This window comes from Euprymna scolopes, chromosome 43, assembly GCF_053919585.1.
Source record: "Euprymna scolopes isolate OS-2025 chromosome 43, ASM5391958v1, whole genome shotgun sequence".
NCBI classification, from domain to species: domain Eukaryota; kingdom Metazoa; phylum Mollusca; class Cephalopoda; order Sepiida; family Sepiolidae; genus Euprymna; species Euprymna scolopes.
The window spans coordinates 36192969-36217060 of NC_136524.1; the positions used below are offsets into that span (position 1 = coordinate 36192969).

General features: G+C 32.5%; 1 protein-coding gene across 1 annotated transcript in view; it reads left to right on the plus strand.

The window, feature by feature from the left end:
- Window positions 1-24092, plus strand: part of LOC145268287 (protein HIRA-like) — a 191929-nt gene that overhangs the window by 113837 nt on the left and 54000 nt on the right. Inside the window, exons 16-20 of the mRNA XM_080123694.1 lie at window positions 4615-4700; window positions 8024-8110; window positions 10899-11130; window positions 16090-16196; window positions 20670-20811. Of these exons, the coding sequence (XP_079979820.1) occupies window positions 4615-4700; window positions 8024-8110; window positions 10899-11130; window positions 16090-16196; window positions 20670-20811 (654 nt within the window). The remainder of the gene's footprint in view (window positions 1-4614; window positions 4701-8023; window positions 8111-10898; window positions 11131-16089; window positions 16197-20669; window positions 20812-24092) is intronic.

Consider the following 24092-nt stretch of genomic DNA (forward strand, 5'->3'; position numbering starts at 1 on the left):
TATCATCACATTGCGTGCACATGCCTGATAGACTCTTTGCTTAGTTGACATTGGTAACACTCTGCTAGTAATAGCAAAAGTTCCTTAAACATACTCAATCCACTCTTAACTCTTGTAATCACATAAGCACCTGCTCCTACCTGTGCTCTAGTGGTATCACCATAACAAAACTTCTGAAAACCATAATAGCTTCACCATCTTAATACACCTTCTCCACATCTGAGTTCTCATCTGTCTTAAACTTTTTTGCGTACAAACTTATTTCTCAGCTTACCAATAATTCCACTGGTGTGGGAAGAGTAATTAATATAGTATCGAGCAATGCTGCTAAGACTAAGCTTTTTTTCTTTAATAATTTTGATTCCAGTAAAGCAACTGGCCCTGACGGTATTCCAATTATAGTACTCAAAAAACTTCAACCTGAACTAGCGCCCATACTTACAAAACTGTTTAAACGTTGTCTTAAGGAGAATAGTTTCCCATCTCCCTGGAAAATCTCATCAGTATGCCCTGTATTTAAGAATTCAGGTGATCGCTCATCACCCTCTCAGTACAGGCCAATAAGTCTCCTGTGCGTCATGAGTAAGTTGCTAGAATCTGTGTTAAATACAGAAGTAATCAACCATCTCAACAAAAATAACCTTCTTAGTGACACTCAATATGGTTTCCGTTCTGCTAGATCTACAGCAGATGTGCTTAGTTATATTGCATAGGATTAGCAAATCTCTCGACGGTGGCAATCTTTCTAGGGCAATTGCTCTTGACATATCTAAAGCCTTTGATAGGGTATGACATAAAGGTTTACTTCATAAGATCGCTAGTTATGGTATAGCTGGAAATGTCTTCTCAATTATTAAATCATTTCTTTCTGATAGGTTCATAAGAGTAGTAGTTGAGGGGCAAAAATCAGAAGCTCACAGTATTAATGCCGGTGTCCCTCAGGTCCATCCTGAGCCCAACTCTTTTCCTGATCTACATTAATGATCTTCCAAATCACATCCTTACATCATTTGTAGACATTTATGCTGACGACACTACCATTTATGGTTGCACATCTAAGACAGTAAACGACCAAGTTCTCTCCAATTCTCTCTCCTCTGATCTTGAGCACGTAGTACAATGGAGAAAGGAGTAGCTGGTTACTTTTAATGCATCTAAAACCAAGCTTCTCTCTTTACATCATCAACATTCTAATCCACATTTGGCATCAATTGAAATGAATGGCTCTCGTCTTCAGGAGGCCTCAAGTTTTGACAAGCTTCTTGGCTTGACCATTACTCCTGATCTTAAATAGAACACGTACATCAAATCTGTTGCCTAGGCCGCTGGAAAAATGGTGGGATCTTTCTATCGATCCGGTAAATATCTTACTGCTGATGCTATTCTCTATCTATATAAGAGCCAGGTACGTCCAAAGATGGAATACTGTTGCCACATCTGGGCAGGAGCTGCTAGAAAGGACTTGTCCTGCCTTGATAGTTCAAAATAGACTTCGTAGCCTCGTAGGAGATGTCCTTTTCTCTTCGCTGCAACCTCTATCTCACAGAAGAGATGTGAGTTTGTCTCTGATGTATCGTTATTTTCATGGAAAGTGTTCGACTGAGCTTCAATCTATGGTCCCCCTCGCCAAACTTTCACAAGAAACACTCGTCTAGCTGTAAACACTATCAATAATTTCCCCCACTCTTTATCTGTGCCTAAACCTAAACGTAGATTCCATGAACAAAGCTTCTTTCTTAGAACTGCACGCCTGTGGAATTGTCTTCAGTTTTCCTGCTTTCCGGCTGACTACAATATGGTTGTGTTCAAGTAAATAAGTTCTTGATGAGCCGTTCCATATAAGTTATCAAATTTACCAAATTTTCATTACTAATGATTACTATATTGTCCAATTTCTACTGTACACTCTTTAACCCTTATCCTTGAGTGGCCTCTGGGCCTTGATAATGTGGTGATGCCTATGTAAAAAAAAAAAAAAATTACAAAAAACCTTCTGATAGCCATGGCTAATGATACACTATCTGAAAGCACTTTATTAAAACTCCTCAGCTTAACATTCACAGGGAACATGAATTGGGGCAAATACATTGAGAACATTGCTAAAGCTCTCTCTACCATGCTAGAAAGTTACTTGTGCCTGTAATTATCCTGTACTTCTACAATTTGTATGGAGTATTGTTGCCACATTTGAGCTTGTGTATCTCTTACTAGTCTCTCACTCTTAGACAATATTAAAAAAGTTGCCAACCTAATAGTTCCCGCACTGTCAACCAAACTCCTATCCCATTGACGAAATGTTGCATCCTTGTATCTGTTTAAAAAAAAATTGTATAGAAGAAAGTTTGTTTGTATGAAAATAAATTAAAAATACATTAAAACAAGATAGTAATGTTTCTTATAGCAAAAAGACGTCCAAAAATGTTATTTTTATACATATTTATATTATATTCACTGTTAATTAATAAATACTGAAAATTTCATTAAAATTGGTTGATTTCCTGAATTTTGGTAAAGTTTTAAATAGAAGGGGGGAGGTGCGACTCTAAAACAGACTCTCACAAACTTCTGAAACACTTTATTTAGAAACCCATATTTCACATTTTTTAATTTTTTTTTTAGTAAAGCACTGTTTAATTCACCGTTAAAAACTAATGTAATGAATAAAAATGCACACGTTACATATTTGTTTTTCAACTACATTTTAAAAATTTGACCAAAAATAATGCCGGATTGCTTTAAAATTATATATTCTGATAACCGAATAGCTCTAGTTAGGCTAATTATGTTCTAATAATGTGAGCTATAATTAAATATGTAAGAACATTTTTTTTGTGTATTCATATTTTCAGTTTTTTTTCATTTTTTTTATTCGTTCTGGAATAAAAAAACAAAGCAAAAGATAAAGTAATTAATATCAGCAATAGTAGCTGCTGCTGCTTCTATAGATCGTTTTTAGATACTTTTTAAAAATAGAACGATTTTTTTTTTTTTCAGTATCATGATTTTAAATTACTCGGTACCACAAGATAAAGCAAGTTACATTTTTATTTTTAACGGATAAATGTAGTAAAAAAATTGATTTATTTAACAGTGGGTGTCCGAAGAAATTAAAAAATTTTTTTTTCCAAACTCGTCATGTTGAAGTCTTTTTTTTTTTTTTTACCACAACAAAAAAATGAGCTGTCAAAAGAATTTCGGGCAACTGAATCTATGAAAAGTGATATCTCTTCTAGTTAATTTCCAAATTTCATGACGAAATTCTTAAGAGAAATGTGGTACGATCATTTACAACTCAGGGAGGGTCATTACAAAATCTTACCGAAAACGCTGTTTTATGATGTTAACATTTTTAGCATTTTATTTGCTTAAAACTCTTAAAATATATAATGTACATTATTATTTATTAATTTATTTGAAAGTATATTCATTTTCAATCAAAACGGTGGTATTTTGAGGACTTAAGTTGCTTTGGTTTTTAAAATATGACGATTTTAACAGAACCCCCTTGAAATCTGTGATTATCCAAAGTGTTTTCTAATTTGTGTGTATTTCTAGTTTGTACTGGACTTATGTCAGATAAGTTTGTGGAATGCATGCTGCCTTTGAGCAGCTGCACAAGTAGTAGTGAACCATTGTGGAGAGTGGGGTTTGCTATAGAACTTCTGTGCGGGAATATGTTCTTTAGTTGTTGCTTCCAACCATTCACTACCCTCAGCTGCACACTGTTCTACATTAAGAGAAAAGATACTGCTCCATGGGGCGTCTTGGATGTGATCTCTGACGGCTTCCCAGTCAGCCTTCTAGAACTACTGTTTTGAGCAATTGCTTTTCAATTTTGGGTCGAGAGTTTAGAATGTCTATCAGTATCACAATGTGATCAGCATTTCCGGTAACTGTGGTCGGAAATGGATCTCTAGAAGCGAGGCTTACTGATACTGATGATTAGTATGACTGTCAGGGAATGGGATAAAGAGAAGCTTAACTCCTTTGTTAAAAAAAATAATAAATAGATAAATAAAAATGCTACTAGCTGCATATGGGTAACTAGAGAAACCAAATCAGATAGATGTGGTAGATATTAAAGTCAGCAAATACATGAACTTTGGAGCTAATATCCCAGGAATGCTGCTGCATCTGTTTAGTAGTTTCAAAATTACCAGTTCAATAGATTTGAGTAAAATAAAAAAGGTCAAACAAAATTATTGTATACAAATAGTCAACAATCATTTAAATAATTTATTAATCTTTTAACAAGTCTACATATCCTCAGTTATAGGTTAGAATGTTATTCTATGTATTTTTGAATATAGTCAACTTGATTTCCTTTTAAAAAATTCTCTGAAAATCAAATATTTGTTAATAGGCTTTCAATCATGCTTCTCAGTTGTCTGTAATGCACAACGCCATGATTATTGACGGTTAAGCGACACATTTGTATGGATTATGACATTTTTGTAACCAAAAAAAATCTCTAAAAAAAATCTTATAGAAAGAATGAATTTAATTTTCGTAACAATTCTCTCAATCATCGTATTATTTAAATTGTTGTGGATGAAAAATATATTAGTAATTAAGTATTTTCTAAATTGTATTTTTATTTATTTTTTCTTGTAGCCAACTGATAAACAAATTGAAACCAGAACTGCTGATGGAAGAAGACGAATTACGCCAATTTACCTTGCGCCACAACCTGACATGGGGTACTTTTCATACATAATCTTCTTTTTGTATTATTTGCATTCTTTGGACTACTATTCTCATCTTGTGTGCTATTTTCATGCTTCGGTTGATGTAACCTCCGATCTTCTTCAGGTGTATCTTATTGAACTTAAGAATCTGCACAGAATTTCCAACAGAACCTTTTTAGTTCACGGGGGTAACTTGCTCTCATTCTGTCAGCCATAACTGAATGTAAGTCTTAAGTAATTTGCAATTGTATTTTGAGTGTTGCCCACACTGAGGATTGAACCTTCACCTCCCAGAAGAGTGTAAATTTAGAACTGAATTTTGCCAAGTACTTTATATCCACTATGTCATAGGTCCTTGCGATAAGATACGCCTGGAGAAAGTCAGGTTATATCGACCGAAATGCTGTGAAAGTAAAACTCAAGATGAGAACAATAGTCTGAAGAACTCAAATAATCAATCCTCATCTCAAAAATTGAGAAACGTAATCTTTTTTTTTTTTTTTTTTAAATGTTACAAAAAGTCGCAGTAAACTCTAAATCCTTATGTAAATGTATCAAGGAGAATTCTAATCGTACAACAATGATTGGCCTTTTTGCTAGGACCAAAATTTAGTATCTGTTCTGATACTGCACTTCACCATTTTCTTGATTAGTGAAGGAGAAATCCTTCATGACTGAGACAGTTTTTATTTTTGTTCCTATCCAGAGTGCCCCTTTTGGGGAGCTGGATTTTCAACACATTAAAAACTGACCTTGTGTCTAATGCTGCCCTCGTGGGGAGGCAAGTAAATAGGAACAATGATTACATTTTTGCTGAATTTATTTCTGAAAAGATAAAGGTGTTTAGCCATTGACAAATCTGAAAGTGAATGTTTGGCTTGCCTCCATTTTTGCCCTAGTTTCATCCAGAATAGGATGAACAATGGATATTTAGTTATGAGAACTTCTGTCATGCTCCAATGATCAGACTTGGACGTAAGTGGAATGAACCTGTCGAAAATGTCATATTCCAAAAGTCGTGTATTGTTGCACTTATATACTTGCGTTAGATACACTATGATTACTTTTGAGTTACAAAGTAGGGTGAAATTTCAATCTATTAAAAAAAAAAAAAAAACACAGAAAAATTTTTGATGTACATAACCTATCACAGAACGAAAATGTTATATTCCAAAAGTCATGTAAAATTGATCAAGTAGTTTTTTTTTTTTATATAGAAAATCATTTTTTTTTACAATTTTTAGTGTTTTATTTTTTTAATAATCATAGTTATATTTTGATCTTGCTAATTCAAATTGAGTTGTCTGCCCTTATTTATTAAACACTGGCGGGAGTACCCAGCATTGTCCGGGTGTGGAGAGATTTTGTGGTAACAGAGACCTAAAAAAAAAAAATTGAAAAATAACCAACTCACCTAAAAAAAAAATGTAAATAGCAGCGAGTACCCATGCGAGCACAAAAAAAAAATATTAAGGAGGGAGTCAGGCTTGAACCTGTAATGTTAAGAGGAAAAGGAAGTGGGGAAAAAAAAAGACATTTTGTCGCTGCGTCCAGTGTGACATACAATGTCCCCACTGTTCAAATTAAGGTTAGCCATTGCAAGGAGTGTGATGACTTTGCTGCAAAAATGTCAACGAAAAAAGTGACACCTCCTTGTAAAAAATGGTCCAGTTGAGTGAAAGAATTAATGTTTTTGGCGAATTTTTGGATATTTGTCAGCCAAGAGACTGAGCTTTCAAACAATAAAAATTTTGTCAATATTGGTCACGTGTGTCAAAAGTTTTAGCGAGATATACAAACATACACACACGCAATAACAGACAGGTAAAATTTATAATAAACTAGCCAGGGGGGAGGGATACCCGGCGTTGCCTGGGTGTCTGGAGGTGCATGTGTTGGGGGGGGGGGTAGATCAAAACAACCCTGTTTAAAAAAAAAACATTGGCTGGGTGTTTGAAGGTGTAAAAGAAAAAAGGTAGGCTCGAACCCGTAGCCTTGATGCAAAGGTGGAAATGAAAGGGCAAAAACCCAGACACCTAACCATCTCGGCTACGAGGGGAGAGGAACTGAAAGCTGTGTTAATTTATCATTTATAAAGTGAAATTAACAGGTGCTCGAAAATTAAGTTGCGTGATGTTTTACCTTGACACATTTTGCGCTGCAAGCCAGTTTCTGTTTCCCCCACCCCATCATTTGCTTTTTTTATACTGAAAAGCGAAAGAAACATGTGGCGATCGAAAAATCTGGAAAAAATAGCGCGTGAAAGTCGGGCAAATTAAATACACACGCGAACCCCCCCATTTGTAACTTGTACATATTATCATCTAGACAGCATATAAAAAGTTTTAAGGAGCGAGGCAACCAAAAAGCCCAGCAAAAAAAGCCTTTTGCGGGCATACAGAAAAAGTGCACACACATGCATACATATGCACACACATTTTCGCTTTTATATATATAGATGGCAGGTCAAAACACATCTCTTTTACTCCTAAAAATTTTTTTTTTTTTTTTTTTTTTTTTTTTTTTTTTTAGTTTCAGAAGAAAACTACTTGATCAATGTACATGATTTTCGAAATTAGATTGAAGATTCTTTTTTGGACCCTATGCAAGGAGGAGAGACTAGTGGTAGATGCACCAGCCCAAATATAACAATCCTCCATGGATGGACGAATGGTGCATGTGCATATGAAAAATATTTTATTCAATTTCTCAATTTATGCTCTGAGAATTCTATTCCTCATTAGCTAGTTTGCAAAATTGACCGATTGAAAGGGAACTTCCTAATTGATATCCAATTGATATCTAGAATATTCCTTTTTATATACATACTAGCCTGGATGCCCTGCATTGCCTACAGGTTTGTGTTGAGTAAAAAAAAAAAGTGTATGTAGGCAGACAGGCTAGAACCTATACTGAGATGGAGGAAAAGAACATGAAAAAAGTGGCGTCTTTGCCATTGCATCCATTGTCAAACTGGAAGTGGCGAAGGTTTAAATTAAGGCTAGTCAATCGAAAAAAGGGGATGACTTTCGAAGATATCAGGAAAAGAAGTGACCACTCCTTGTAGAAAAGTGCTCAGTTGAGGGTGAAGGAATTAATGTTTTTAGCTAATTTTTCGATATTTGTCGTCTGAAAGGTTGGGTTTTCAACCTTAAATAACTTTCAAGATTACAATGTTAAATAACTTTCAAGATTGCAATGTTAAATAACTTTCAAGATTGCAATGTTAAATAACTTTCAAGATCGCAATGTTTGTTGAATATATGAAAGTTGTAAATTGAAAAAACAAACAAAAACAAAAGGTGATGCCATTTTATTTATTTTTGTATCTACAGGCAAGGCTGTGATAATGGAGATGTACCTCCTTATGATCATTGCTCCAATTCAGAATTACGGAAGAATAGCATGGATTCTCAAGCCAAGTGAGTATAATAATCTCATTAATTTTGGTGTATTTATTATAACTACTAGCTAAATAAATGTCCTCTATAGGTCAGTAAGCGTTCTGGTGTGATCGTGATCTACTCTACTTTGTGGCTATGTGAATTATTCTAGACATTATGTACAGAAGAGCCTGTGGCCAAGGACACTCAGTCTTTCTGTAACACCAGTCCCACAAAAAAGCCAGACAAGTATATACCGATCAAGAATCCGTTCTCGACAATCAGTCTGCTGAGAACTGGGCTATTTCAGTGATCTTTTATCTGTCAGGCTGATGTACGAGTCACAGGAGAACCACCCTCTTAGACCTTACCTCTTCTCTGTGGGGAGGAGTTTTTTGCTTATTACCTGGGACTCTCCACTTGGGAAATGCTAACAGGGCTGCTCAGACAATTTTTAAAAGGTCAGTGACTTTTTTTTTTTTTGTGATGCTAGCTTGTTCTCCTCACTCTCCGATCTTATATCGCATCTTCATGTAGTGGGAAGGAAGCTATATGCAAATATCTAACCATGAGTTAAATGATATAACGGTAAGGAAAAAGAAGACTATAAAGGAGAACACACATTCAAGAACACAATCTTTATAATAAATAAAGATCAATAGAACATTAACTCTATAATAATATATATGAAATCTGTATAAATTAAAATATTATATTGAAGCATATTTTATGACTGGGCTATGTTCCTGCTTCCTTAGATAAATACTTTTTCAGTTTTAACAAAAGAGCTACAATAATATCAGGGCGTCTGCATTTACACTGAACATCCACAGAATGCTAACATCTCTCATATTACATATGAGAGTCCACTATGGAATTTCCACAGGTCCCGCTAGTATTTTTAATTACAACTGTAACAGCAAAAAATTAGAGGCCATACAGGATTTTTAGCAGACAATGTGTACCAAATCTTAAAAAGTAAAGTCTCCATGTCAGAAATACTATTCTTAAAAAGTTTTGTTCTTGAGAAGGATGAAAAAGAAATTTCAAGCCATTTGAAATCTAAATTGTTCAATCATGGAAAAGATAAAACGACAGGTTTATCACTGTTTCTTTTCTATTTTTATTGCTTAATCAAGAATAGGTAAATAAGTTTGAACAAGTTTACTGTTATCTTTCGCTTAGAATTGAAAAAAAAAAATGTTGCTCAAAATGGAGGAATTTAGGTGCCATGTTGGGCATTATTAAATACCAACAAGAACAGCCACTTCAACTACAAATGAAATTTCAAGGAAAACGATTGGAGCAAATTTTAAAATTTCAAAAACGTGTTTCTCACATACCTAACAGAAAAAAATTATACAAATTATCAAATAGTGGCACAAATTTTGAAGATTTTTGCAGTTTCACAAAAGGCTATTTGGAGCATCATCAATAATTTTACTTACGACCCTGAAAATGAAATTATGCTTGACGTTAGAATATATGAAGATCTGAATTGGACTGTTTTTTTGTTAAAAAAAGGTTATTTGCTATTAACAAAATTGAACATAGTTGAACATATTACCATAAAAAAATAGCAACCTAAGTTGTTGTAGTGGTAAAATTATTAACTAAATCGTTTAGCCCTAAAACCCCTCTTCTTTACAGAAGATGGAAATGTATAAATCTCACAAAGAAAGCTGATGAACAATACACTACTTTTGCTAACATAGTTAACAATTTCATGTCTTAACATTAGACACTAATATTATTAACATCAATAATATCTATATCAGTATTTTTTTTCTTTTACACTATTTAATGATCTGTGAGTATTTTGCTTATTAAATTGCATTTACAATTTAATAAACAATTATTCAAATTTGTTAAAATTATTATGCCTATTACAGTATTTTATCACTGTACTATTAAAATATTCATACCAGGTGGTACCAGATTAGGCTGTCTGAAGATGCAGGCTTTCTGACCTAAAACCCATTAAACTTTGTTTTTTTTTTCTTTCCCTTCATAAAACTCAATCATGTTCTGAAAAGTTAAAGACAACAATTTTCCTCTACAGAACAACCAAACCAAGCACCATGAATAAATATTTGAAGATATAAAGAATTGAAGCATAAAACCTTTTTCTCAAGTTACTGGATTTTGTATTAAATAACCCGAAAAGGGTTGATATGCTCTAAAACAAAACTGAGTAAAATATCAGTCCTATTTTGTTTATCAAATTGTACTTATTAAAATTATTTATTTGTATTATTTGGATTCTTTGGACTACTGTTCTCATCTTGAGTGTTGTTTTCATAACGTTTCAGTTGAAGTAACTTCCAGCCTTCTTTAGGTGTATTTTGTCGCACTTTATTGATATGACTCGTGGTGCAGTGATTAAGATACTTTAAAAAATCAATTGTAAAAGTAACCTTCTCTTGAAGGTTCAATTCTCAGTATGGATGACTGAAAAATACAATTGTGAATTATTTAGGATCTCTATGGCTGACAGAACAAGAGCATGCTACCCATGTGAAGTAAATAAAGGGTTCTGTTAGAAATTCCGTCCAAAATTCCTGAGTTTGACCGAAACATTCCAGAGTTTGATAATATATAGCCGAAAAAGGTCTGAGGTTACATTGACCAAAATGTTGTGAAAATGACGCTCAGGATAAGAATAGTAGCCCGAAGTATCCGAATAATCAATCTCATTTCCAAAATTAAGAAACGTAATATTTATTAATTATTATTAACATATCCGTATTTATATAATTTGAATTAAATTGTATTTATAATTATAAAAAAGTTTTATTTTTATTTTTTGTTTGTTTTATAAATCTAGTGATATTCCGTTGCCCTTTTCAACCAAAAACATCACATTCACATCATCAACAGAACAGAGTAAGATTGTTATTGAGAAACAAGACCGTGTTACTGGTCCCGGGATATCACAGTCTTCCTCAAGATCAAACTCTGAACATTCGTTACCAACTACAACACATACAACCCCAAGTGCCAATACTGCCTCAGAGTCTCGTGATGCAAAGCCAAAGTCAGGAAATGAAACTCCACAAGTAAGTTTCCTCGTTTATTGGTACACCGACATAGGACCTAGTAATTCACTCCTATTTGCCTTTCTGTTTGTTTGTTCGCACTTTTCTCAATAACCATGCCTTGGATTTTTTAAAGTTTATGCAAACATTAGTCATGGTGAAAGTAAATTTTTGTCAGAATGGATTTTCCAGGATAACTCTGGTTTCTTCTCCTAAATGCTGTTATAGGGGAAAATTGCTCCAAAATCATTCATCCGTTCATTTCTTTGCACTTTTCTTAATAAACATGCCTTAGATTTTAAAAAAAAAATTTGTACAAATATTAGTCATGGTGAAAGTAAATATTTGACTTATGGAGTGGGACCTTGCATGCTCAGCTTGTTTTAAATATTATAAAGACATGCTTTAAGATGGTAAGTGTGATATTAGTCTAATGGAAACAACCTTGAACTATGGAATCAGCTGTATCAAGTGCAAATCCTATCAAACTTATTATGCATTAGTAATTTTGGAAAGGGTATTCAATTAATTTATATATTACTGGGGGGGGGGGTACCCGGCGTTGCCCGAGTGTTTGGAGGTATGTGTGGTTTTGGGTAAATCAAAACGGGGGGGGGGGTTAAAATAAAAGTTTTAGTAGGTAAGTATGAGGATCGAACCCGAACCCTTGAGACAAAGTTGGAAATTAAAGTGTGAAAAAAAAAAGTGCGCCGTTAACCATTGGGCCACCGTGAAGTACTAACGGAAATACGTTCGAATTTATTTAACTATTTAGAATTGGCAAGTGCACGTTTTAATGACTTAATGAGGTCAACTTTGACTGCGGGGTAGTATTTCATTTACTGCAAGAATGCTTTTTTTATTTTTATTTTCCCAAGATGTTGGGGGGGGGGGTCAGCTCCCCATAAAAAATTGATTGTCCAAATTGAATAGCAATTGTCTGATATAAGGAAAATATTCCACATTGATCAAATCTGATTGCTTTCGGACATTTCCAGCGATCACGACCAGAAAAATACCGCCAGACTTAGTGTCGTTTTTATTATATGAAAAAGCCTAATCCACATGCGTCGAGCGGAAAATATTGAATATTTATCTTTCCAAAGTCAAGCAAATTAAATAGACAGGCGACCTCCATTGTTAACTCGTAGATATTATGATTTATATGTAATATAAAAAGTTTTTAAGTTGTGAGTCAACCGACCGCTTCTGAAAAAAGCCTCTCTTGGGCATACACAAAAAGCGAACATACACACATTTTCGCTTTTATATTATATAGATTAAATTGTTACATTGTTTTAACATTAATTACATTAAAGAAAAGGTTCATATATTGTAACAAAAAACAATCACGTTCAATGGAATGTATATACACACATTCTTTATATATATATATATATATATATATATATATATATATATATATATATATCTTCTTTATATATAAAAGCGAAAATGTGTATGTTTGCTTGTATGTGTGTTTGTATGTCTCGCAAAAACTTTCGACACAGGTAACGGATTTTTGCCAGCTCTGTATCATTTTAAACTTCCAACCTTCGCCTGACAAATATAAAAAAATTGGCCAAAAACGTTAATTCCTTCACTTCACAAAAACGTTAATTCCTTACCTTCGATTAAATTTAATTTTTTTTTTTTTTTCCCCGGAGATCCTCAGTCCAAAACGAATACGTACAATATAACCTTTTCTTTTTTCTTTTTCTTTTTCTTTTCTCGATATTTTAATTTTTTAATGTCTTGATTAAACTGTACAAGTACCATAAATCCTATTTAAAATTTGTCTAGAATTTAAAGGTTGAATAAAGTATTACCCCATGTGCAAAGTAGTTCCATGCCTATTAGTAATAGGACGATTAATTGGAACTGGGAATGGGAAAAATTGAAACTTGTGGTGGTGGTATCGGAATCAGAAAAAATTGTGCCAATTTTCAGAGGCCAAAAATGATTCTTTCAATTGTCTTTTTTTTTTTTTTTTTTTTGTAATTGTTTAAGACTTAATTTTCCATTACTGGTATTAATGATAAAATAATTATGTATTTTGAACTACCAGTAAAACTAATATCTGAAACTCCCCCTATCCACAACTGTAGTTTTATGTTTCCAATATATATATATATATATATATATATATTACACAGGAAATTCGACTCTCCCCTTCCCCCAAAAATTTATAGCTTAATATTGAAATATTTTAAGAGAATGGGAATCTGTAATTGTATTGAATCAAAAGAAATATTGGAATCATTAGCTATTAGTGATGGACTAATAGCTATCCCATTGGAGAAATGCTACTTTGAAAAATCTATCCCATCAACAAAAGGCTTGAATGAAAATTTAAATAGTGTTCTCCAAGAATGTCAAAGGAAAGCATCCAGATGCTTTTTGATGCCTTGAGTTTTGGGAATATACCAAATTATGGTGCATTTACACAAGCTTTGAATTGTGTTGTGTAAGGAAATAGATATATGTGTCTAGAAATTGCTATTATTGAAAAGAATGTCTATTCTGTGGCATGCTCTTAGGTAGAGTTTAATTTAAGAGAGAACTTGTATTAAAACCATATTGAAAACTAATGAGACATATTTTCAAGATATACATGCATATGTGTATACAATCTATATTATATTTCTCTTAGTCTGTTTGTTTGTCTTTCACTTTTTCTCAAAAAGTGGTGGGCCAATCTGTCTAAAATTTTGTACGGACCTTTATGATAAGGTGCAGCAAACTAAGTATTATGGTATACATTTGATGCACAGTTAGGGATTAATAGAAATTATTCATCACAATACCACATTTACTTTGGCATTCTAAATAAATGGTCTTTAACTTTTGGCCTTTTTTAATGGGCTAAAAAGTCTTGTGAGAGTTTAAGAATCTTCTAATGTTGCATCAGATGTTTTTTGCATCTTTATTGTTCACCTTTCGTCTTTTTGTTTTGGAATAGTGTACCGGTTTTTTTAATAAATAATCATCTCTGAAGAGCAATCTATCAAACCAAAGGCAATATTTTTGTCGTGGGTTGTGAAATGTGTGTAAAGCGGAAAGGAAAAATGTAGACATTTACCAAAATAAATTTTAAAAAATTATAGTTGTGGACTGACTTTTTTGGTTGTTGGGATGCAAATAACCAGTGTGTGTGTGTGTGTGTGCATATGATGATTGTTGATCTTTCCAGATGATCGTCACATCTCGTTTCATTTGGTTCAAACTAATCAGTACAAAGTTGACCTGAACAGGAGTTTTGTGCTAGGCAAAAATTCATATATACACTAACACACACATATATATATACAAAAAAGGAAAAATCGACAGAACAAAACAATAGAGTTAATGATATAAATTTAATCATTAATTCAATAAGGAAATTGCATCATTATGAATAAGGGGTATATATGCTCCTTATCTGTAGGTATTTTGAAGCCTAATGCTTCTCATAAGGAGAGGGTGCTAAATAACATAAGAAATGTGACATCTAGCGATAGGTACATTTGGAACGAAGTATTGGGATATCTGGAGTAGCGGGCAAAACGTATAGAGGTGGAGAGAGGAAAGCATTGTATATACCTTATTCTTAATGATGTAATTTCCTTATTGAATCAATGAAATTTATATGCATTAGTATATATTTTTGTACTGTTGATTTTTTTTTTAATGTATCTTTCACCTTTTTTGTATCTAAACTCCACCTCACATTGAGCTTTTTATTATCTCAATAAAATTCTTCTAGGTTCTAGGCCCTCCTCCATATATATATATATATATATATATATATATATATATATATAATTTAGGTAAACAAAATTACCATTAGTCGCTACAATAAATCTACCCTTTCAGTCTATAAAAACAATGTCAGATGACAATAAACCTAGGATCTAACTTAAGACCAGTCCTTTAAACTCTCTCTCTGTCTCATATGTGTGTGTGTGTTTATTGTATGTATACAAATTTAGTGTTATAGGAATAACCAGAGTGCTCAATTACTTGTGAAAAAGTTTTTTCTTTAGTTGACAGTCTCTAGTTTGATTTTCTAGTGATACCCGCAGTTTTATAGAAACATTAAAAATTTGGCCTGCAGGGCTAAAGATACCAAATGTAACCAATGTTTATTTATATAACTCTGTAACTCTTGCATTTTAATAAAGTCTGTTATTTTAGTTGGTTTCTGAGAGTGACACTTGATTTCTCTGTGGGTAAAATCGATATCTGAGATCTCTCTCCAGGACAAAGGTCCCTTCCAGTTCTATGATCTGAACTCTACAACTGCTTAGCATAATGGGGGTGGGGTGGGGAATTTTATAAGATTTTTTTTTTTTTTTTTTTTTTTTTTTTTCGATTGGTCAGTATTTCCTTCTATTTATTGAGAATTCTGAAACAGAGTTAGTTAGACTTGATTCTGTAAAAAAAAAAAAAAAACATCATTAAGATTTTTAACTTTTGAGATATTCTAATCTTGGATATTTTTATGTTTTGGCTGATATAACCTTCAACATTTTTCAGGTGCATCTTTGTCAAACTTGGGAATCTTTGTTATTTGGATTATTCAAACTACTATTCTCATCTTGGTTGTTATTTTCATGTTTCGACCGACATAACCTCCAACCTTCTTCAGGTGCATCTTTATGTCAAATTTGTGGATTTTTATGTTTGGATTATTCAGGCTACTATTATATTGGTTGTTTTACACATTTCAGCCAATGCAACCTCCAATCTCTCGCAGATGCCAAACATGAATAAAATAATGGGTTCCATTTGGGATTCTGTTACAGGTTCATGATTTCAAAAAAGATGCACCCAAAGAATTTTGGAGTTTACATTAAAATAAATTTGCACTTGTCCGGTCTTTTCAACTGTTAAATTTTAAATTCGTTATAAGAATATTTTGTTCAGATTTCTGAAAAAAAAATTTTTTTTAATTATTTTTACTATTAATGTTAATTTAATCTTTTATTCATTTTAAAGCCTGCTGAAGTGCTGGAGACGGACAAAATAGCCGATAATAGTAAAATCTCAGAAAAGGAAAAATTCAATGAAAAAATCACTGAGAAAGCCAAGGCAGCCATGGAAAGGTTTGTATAAAAAAATAAAATTAAAAAAAATAAATCAACAACTGCTTTCATTGTTTTCCACGGGTTGAGTTTAGGTATGATTTCTCTCTCCTAAAAAAAAAAAAGTCGGGAAGGTTAAAAAATTAGAACAGAGCTAAGATTCAAAGTTTATATTCCTAAATCTTTTATATTAATTACTGCTTTAAGAAGTCAACTGTTTAATCCCTATATATATATAAAATGAACTCCTTTTTTTTTTCCCCCTCTGCTTTTGACCTTAATAGGATTGAAAATCAAGACATTTCATGCAAATGTAATATGCACAAACTGCAGCACATTATCTGAGGTGTGTTATAGGCATATTACCTCTACACTTACTCGATAATCGTGGATTCCTATATTTTTTCTGATGAGAGTTCATGGCCAAAATCGATTAGAATCAATGGAAGTTGTAAAATCTTTTCTCTAATAAATTCCTCCTACCCCCGCTACCACTTACACCGTTGCAGATCTGTTCACAAGGGACAGTACAAAGAAACACCGGTTTGGGCCCGTAGTTGCTTAAAAAAAAAAAAATGAAATGGCATTTTAACGTTCCTTTTCATTCTATGTTTTCTACTGAGTGAAACGCACCATTGGATTTAAGCAAATCGAAGGTTTATTTATGCCATTTTTTATTTCGTTTTGTATTTGACTATAAAAAACCCAAAGGGAATTTCGCTTTATTTTGTTTTGTAGTTGATTAAAAAAAACTGGAATAGACTGGGTGAAACACACCATTGGATTTAAGCAAATCAAAGGGTTATTTATGCCATTTTTTTAATTGTTATTTATTTATTTTTTCGTTTTTCACTGTGTTTTTATGTTTTCGTTTTTCAGAACATGTCCATCTTTTTCCCTGATTTATGCTTTCTGTTTTTCCGATTTCTTTTTTAAAGAAGCTTTACATTTGTTCGCGTTTTTTTTTTTTTTTTTTTTTTTTTTTTTTGATTTTGCTGATTTTTTACAGAAGTTTAACATCGTTTTTATTTTTATACTTAAACAGGATTATTCGCTTATTCTTATAGTCATTGGATTTTTATCTGTTTGTCTACTGTTTCACGAATGCGCTTGCATGAATGGTTCACATGACAGATTCCTTATGTTAAGATTAAGTGGGTTTGAAAACACTTTTTAAAGAATGTGTCAAGCTGGCCTAATGGTTATCGTAAAGGTGGATGAGAACTAGTATATGGAAAGGGTAAATTTAGATAATGAGGAAATGGAGGTTTTTGCACATTTTATTACTTTGATTATATAATTGGATAATGGTTGGCACTAGTGTGATTGCAAGAATTAGGAGTGGATGGAGTAAAGGTCTGAGAGTGAATCTTACCAAAACCGAAGTAATGTTTTGTGATTGTAGTGTTGGAAAGCTCCTCAAAACAAGAAACTTCTTCTGCTTAGTTTGTGAAAAAGGGAGTTGAGTGCAACTCGATTTCTTGTCATACTTGTAAGCATTAGGTAGACAAGAAAGAGGTTGTGGAAATACTGACAGATTGAGAGGTGATAACCAATTTGTTTGTAAAAAGATTTTGTTATCTTGGTGATACCATTGGAGCACAGGAGGGAGCAGGTGTTAGTCTAATTACAAGAGATAAGAGTGGATGGAGTATGTTCAGGAAACTTCTGCCATTACTAACCAGTAGAGCGTTACCACTGTCAATGAAAGAGTTTTTTATGCATATGTAAAAAGTCATCTATAATATAAATCTCACCCAACTGTTTAAATGTATGTATGTATGTATGTTTGTTTGTTTATATGCCTCACAAAAACTTTAGACATAGGCGATGGATTTTCATGAGATTGGCAGTATCATTTTGAAGCTGACCCTTCGAATGACAAATACGAAAAATTTGCTGAAAACCTTAAATTCCTTCACCCTCAACTGGGCACTTTTCTACAGGGAAAGAAGTCACTTTTTTTTGCCAATATTTTCGAAAGCCATCCCCTCTTTTCGATTGACTAGCCTTAATTTAAACCTACATCACTTCTGGTTTGGCGATGGGTGCAACAGCAAAGACGTCACTTTTTTTTTTTTTTTTTTTTCACATTCTTTTCTTCCTTCGCGGTATAGGTTTAAGCCTGCCTGCCTACTACCACATTTTTTTTGCTCAACACACACCTCCAAACATCCGGACAATGCAGGGCACCCAGGCTAGTGATGTATAAAGTGAAATTTGGCCAGAGAAGGTTGAGAATATGCGTTAAATGAAGAGAAATCATATGAGAATGTTAAGATGGATGTGTAATATGAGTCTTAATGACAGACTTGGATCTGATGACTTCAGAGGAAGATTAAATCTGGACAGTATAGAGAGATGTGTGCAGAAGAGTAAGTTTCAATGGCATGTTGATAAAATGAATTAGAATATGTTAGGTAGTACATATGGAACAAATGAGGTAGCAGGTGAGAGAAAGAGGGATACACAAATACTTGTCCAGAGATAGGTTTGGTTGAAAGTTAATTTATTTTTCATTTCATAAGAGAGTGGTATCTTAATGCTAGTGTGCTTGCAGGAATTAGGAGTAGATGAAGTTAGTTCATGGAACTTTTGCTATTACTAACCAGCATCAAAACGTTTTGTTGATGAAGGGGACACTATGAGGCATGTGTATGCAGTGTGATGATAGGTGGAAGTGAACCTGGCCAGTGTGAGTTGAGGATATTTGTAGCATGAAGTGAAATATGAGAATAGCATAAATATGAGTCTTAGGTTTAAATCTGATGAGGCAAGAACAAGATAAAATCTGGACAATGTATGCAGATGTGTGCATATTAGAATTACACTTATTTTTAAAAAATGCAGAAAAGTCTTTATAGTGTACGTATTTATCACGGAATGAAAATGTCATATTCCAAAGAAAATCACGTAAATTGTTGAAGTATTTTTTGTTATTGTAGAAAAATCAAATTTTATGATTTTTAGCAATTATTTTTAGCAGCCATTTATTATCTCTTACTTTTAAAGAAATAGATAAATCTTGTTAATCGAATCAAGTAGTCTGCCCTTGAATTTAAATGCATCCTAAACAAATATGGCAACCAGCTGCTCTCCCATTTGGCATGTCATAAAATTTTATTTTCTTAAATAAATAAAAAAAGAATACTTGATCGAGTTGTAATTTTTGGAATATGACATTTTTGTTCCTTGGTCCATAAAGATTTTTCTGTGTATTAATTTTTCAATTTTCAAAATAAACACTAGATATTTTATTAGTTTTGGTTGCCTTGAAAGACTCGAGAGTTTTCGGATTATATGTACACCTGTTGATGTATTGTCAATTGGTTGGAAAGGACAAGGAAAAGATGTAAGGATTTGAGACAAAGAGAGTAAATAAAAACAGGTTACTTTCTGAAAGCTGTCCAACACATGTCAGCATGTAAAGCAGTATGATGATAATGATGATTTTTTTTTTTTTTCACTAATGAATTTCCTAGTCTTTTTTTAATTAAATTAATTTTAGTGCTTATGCTAAATAATGGAATTTCGAACAAATACATTTCAGATAAAAAATTAAAAAAAAAACTATCAGATATTTACGCACCATGGTGAAATTAGAACAAATTTGAAAAATTATAAAAAATAATGTATTAGAAAAATAATTACAAGTAAAAATAGAATTTATTGAATTATCGAGTTTTATTTTATGTTTTAATATGTAAGAGTTGTGCGAACAATTCAGTATGACAGACTGACTTCTCTTCCTTGATTTAAAACAAATTTAGTGTCTGCAATTTTAAAACAGGACATAACTGTGGCTGATGTTTTTAGTTAAAAAAAAAACGTCTAGCATACCTTCTACTGGATCATTTTTCATAATTTTAAAAAATTTATACTAATTGCATCATGACATGTAATTACGTTATGTTTTCACCAGAAATGCATTAATTTAAAAGATCATTTTTTTTTTTTTATCATAGGCAATATTTTCAGTGAGTCATCAAATATCGTTTTAGTTGTTCTTCATTGCTTGAGTTTTATTGTGTGTTTAAACATGGAAAAGTTTTGCTACCAATTCTCTATCAAAAACTGATTTATTTCCTTTGCGTTCTTTGAAATCCGTCATTGAAAAAATAAAAAAATGTACGGCTGCTAGTGTCTATGATTTTTTTTTTTTTTTTTTTTTTTGTGAAAAAATAGATCTAGCACATCTTCTACTGAATCATTTTTCATAATTTTTAAAATTTATACTAATTTCGATATGACGCATAAGTATGTGATAACGTTTTTACCTGAAATGCATCTGTTTAACATTTTATTATATTGCACAAGCACCTTTTATTTTATTTTTGTATATTTTGCAAACATGCATATGTTAACATAAAATGATAAACAACATGTAAACAATAATTGTTGACAATCTGGAGATTAACCTTTTCCTTTTTTCTTTTCTTTTTTTCTTTGGTAAATGTTAAATTGGAATAAATGTATTTTTCTTTGCTTTAATAGACATGCAGTAATAGATGACAAAAAGAACCGATTAAAGCCTACATTACCTGTGAAACGTAAACTTGAGGGAACAGGAAGAGTGGGTAGGCCTCGGAAGTATCCTCTTCTGAACCAGACGATTGTGCAGTCACCTTCGACAACGGTAAGGTTATTTTTTAGTTGTAAGCTATTTGTTAGTTTCAGGAGAAAAGTAAAATCTTGTTTCAAACAAAATGACGGCCATCAATCCAGAGAAGCTTTGAGCTATAAAACCTAAGATTAAGACAAAGAATAGGGTATCCCGTTGGATAACCAATTTGTAGAAGTCTTGAATTGTAAACATTTACAGACGAAGAGCAAAATTCCTTTTTGTGAAGAATGAAAAGTATGTGCAAAATTCTAAAATATCCAGTATGTTTTATGGAGTGATTCTGGTTTCTGATTGGTCGGTAGCAGAGCACAGCTCTATTTGATTGGTCAGTTCTTATTACCCTTGTCTATAGAACCAATGTTTTGGAATCATACCCTCTTAATTATACCAAAAATATTGCAACAGTTATTGTAATCTATAATTGGTGGACATATACAATGTAATCCCTCTAAATATTTATTTTTTCCCATTGAATTGTGGAAAACATTACCACAGGAGTGCTTACTTTCAAATCCAATGTCAATTAACACTTATAATTCATCAAATTTTATTTATTCTAGTCATCATTTTCCAATCCTCTTATGATATTCTTCATTCAAATGACTATCCATCTCATGAACCCTTAGCCTTCAGTGGCTTTTAGCCTTGATTAGTAGTGACTCGTTAGTAAAAATAATTAAAATATATTTTGTTTACTATCAAGGGTGTGAGTTCTCCACATTTGTAAATCAGAAAAGGCAAATTCTGCCTTTTTTTTTTTGGTAAGTGCCAAATTGCTAGAACTTTATGTCCTATTTTTATTCTGTTTGGTTGTATATTATTTCTTTTTCCCTCTTTCTATCCTTATGTTTTTTTTTTCTCTCTCTTCGTCACATTTTATTTTGCTTTGCTGATCTTCTTATCCCTTCTCTGAAAATGTTAATTTTGCCATACTTCAAATGATTCATGGGTAGAGGATGTAGAAGACTTGTTTCATTAATAGATGATCCTGCCTCCTTTAAAAAATATCGGTCGATACTCTGAGTATGAAAAGAAAAAAGATATTTTGACTAACACCCTTCACTATCACCTATGAGATTCTGTTCTGTTCTTTGTTTTTTTTTTTTTGTTTTTTTTTTTTCCCATTCAGTTATGAATAACACCTGACCCCCTTAGGTTTTGGAAACTTAGGGAGGAGCAGGGGGTCATGGTTCCTTTGATTTTAAAATAAATATTTTCTGAATATTTTTCTACACCACTTTCTAAAATTTTAGTTGCATATTTTTCTTTGAAATTTTTTAATGCCTATATTAATTGAAAACCAAATTAAAAAAAAACATATATAAATAAATAAAAACTTATTCAGGTTTTAATAACAGAATTTTCCAAAGTTACTAAGGAGTACTTATTCTACTGAATCATCCTGGAACATGTGTCACTTTGTGTTTTAACCAATGTGCTATTCCAACCTTCTGTTTTTTTTTGTTTTTTTTGTTTTTTTTTATATATGGTGATATTTCTCTATATTTCAATAATTTCCCCGGCTCTTTATCTTTACCTAAACGTGGATTCCATGAATAAAATTTCTTTCTTAGAACTGCACACCTGTGGAATTCTCTTCTGTTTACCTGCTTTCCAGCTGACTATAAGGTTGTCGCTTCTGAATTTTTGAGATGAGGATTGGTTATTTGTCCGATGAATAATAATACATATAATATTGTCATCTTCAAGTCCAACATAAACAAGTTCTTGATGAGCCATCCCCTTAAGTAATCCAATTTACCAAATTTTCATTACTAACGATTACTATGATATTGTCTCTTTGACTGCCATACACTTAGTAACCCTTATCCTTGAGTGGCCTCCAGCCCTTGATAAATGATAAATCCTTTGTTTAAAAAAAAAAAAAAAAAATTCTTGTTTTATGTTGTGCAAGTTGGTGCTTCCTATATGTGTGAATTCAATGAAGAATCGCTCATTCTCACATTATCGTTAAATTCTTAGACATTCATGCACAGTGCAACATAAGCAATCCCATTTGAAGGACCACCTGAACATTTTCATACAAATGTCATGCATGGATTTTTCTTAATTATCTTTCATTGATACATTTTAACTGATGCTTACGATATTGAATTCAGTTGTAGCATGTATTAAAAAAAAAATGTTACGCATGGAATCATTAATAAAATTCGCAATCATTTCTACAACCCAACCATATTTGGTACAAATAAACTTCAGTCTGTTTGATTTGACCGCTAAGGTTCACTCATGATTCTCCAACAGTTTTTGTTTTTATCACTGTTCAATGATATGTGCGGTCACCCTGGTGATATTTCTTGTTAGTAGGAGGTATGATCAAGAATGGGCTTCACAATTAATGGATTTTAACAGTCTCGATTTTTAGCTAGTGTTATCTCAAAGATGCTGTCTATAAAAATAACTGCCCACACCACACTATTTCCAAACTGAAGAGGACCATTAAGACAGGAGTGTGTCAGAGTTGTTGACAATCTTGCATATTGTATTTTGGTGTGTTTATCATTGCAAGGTAATAAAGACTGTTGGACATTAATGAGCAAAACTTGATGGACAAGTCAAAAATAGATTGTGAAGTTGTACCAAGCTAAAGATCACCTTATTTTTAAATTGACTGATAATGTTTTAAGTAGCATGTGAGCAGACTATTTCAAAAAAAATTTTTGTTTTCAATGTGGCTGTCTATTATTTAAATATGGAGTTGGGGGAACTCTGTCCAAATAAGCAATGACACCTAAAGAAGTTTGGCAGGTCCATTGTCTGAAATGTATTACAAAATTAATGTTAGGTTAGGACAATAACTAAGGAAAAGAAACCATGTTAATCACCCCCACCCCACCCCACCCCACCCCACCCCACCCCACCCCACCCCACCCTAAATTTTTTGGTGCTTGTGCAGTATAATTCGATTAAAAAAAATGCATTTCAGGTAAAAAAAACAAACACTATTTTGTACTTATGTCATGTCGAAATTAATAAATTTCCAAAAGTAATTAATTAGAAAAATAATTACAAGTAAAAATAAAATTTATCGAATTATAGACTCTTATGGTATTTGTTAATGTTGAAGAGTTCTTAAAATCCAGGGGAGGACACTGAAGTTTATGATTTTAACAAAATATTAAAATCCACTGTTTCAAAATAGAAAGTTTTTTTTTTTTCTTAAAAAATAATCCTAGCAAACCTTTTTCTCAATTATTTCTTGTAATTAAACATTTTTTTTTACTAAATTCGACATGACACATAAGTCGGTAATAGTGTTTATATCTACATTT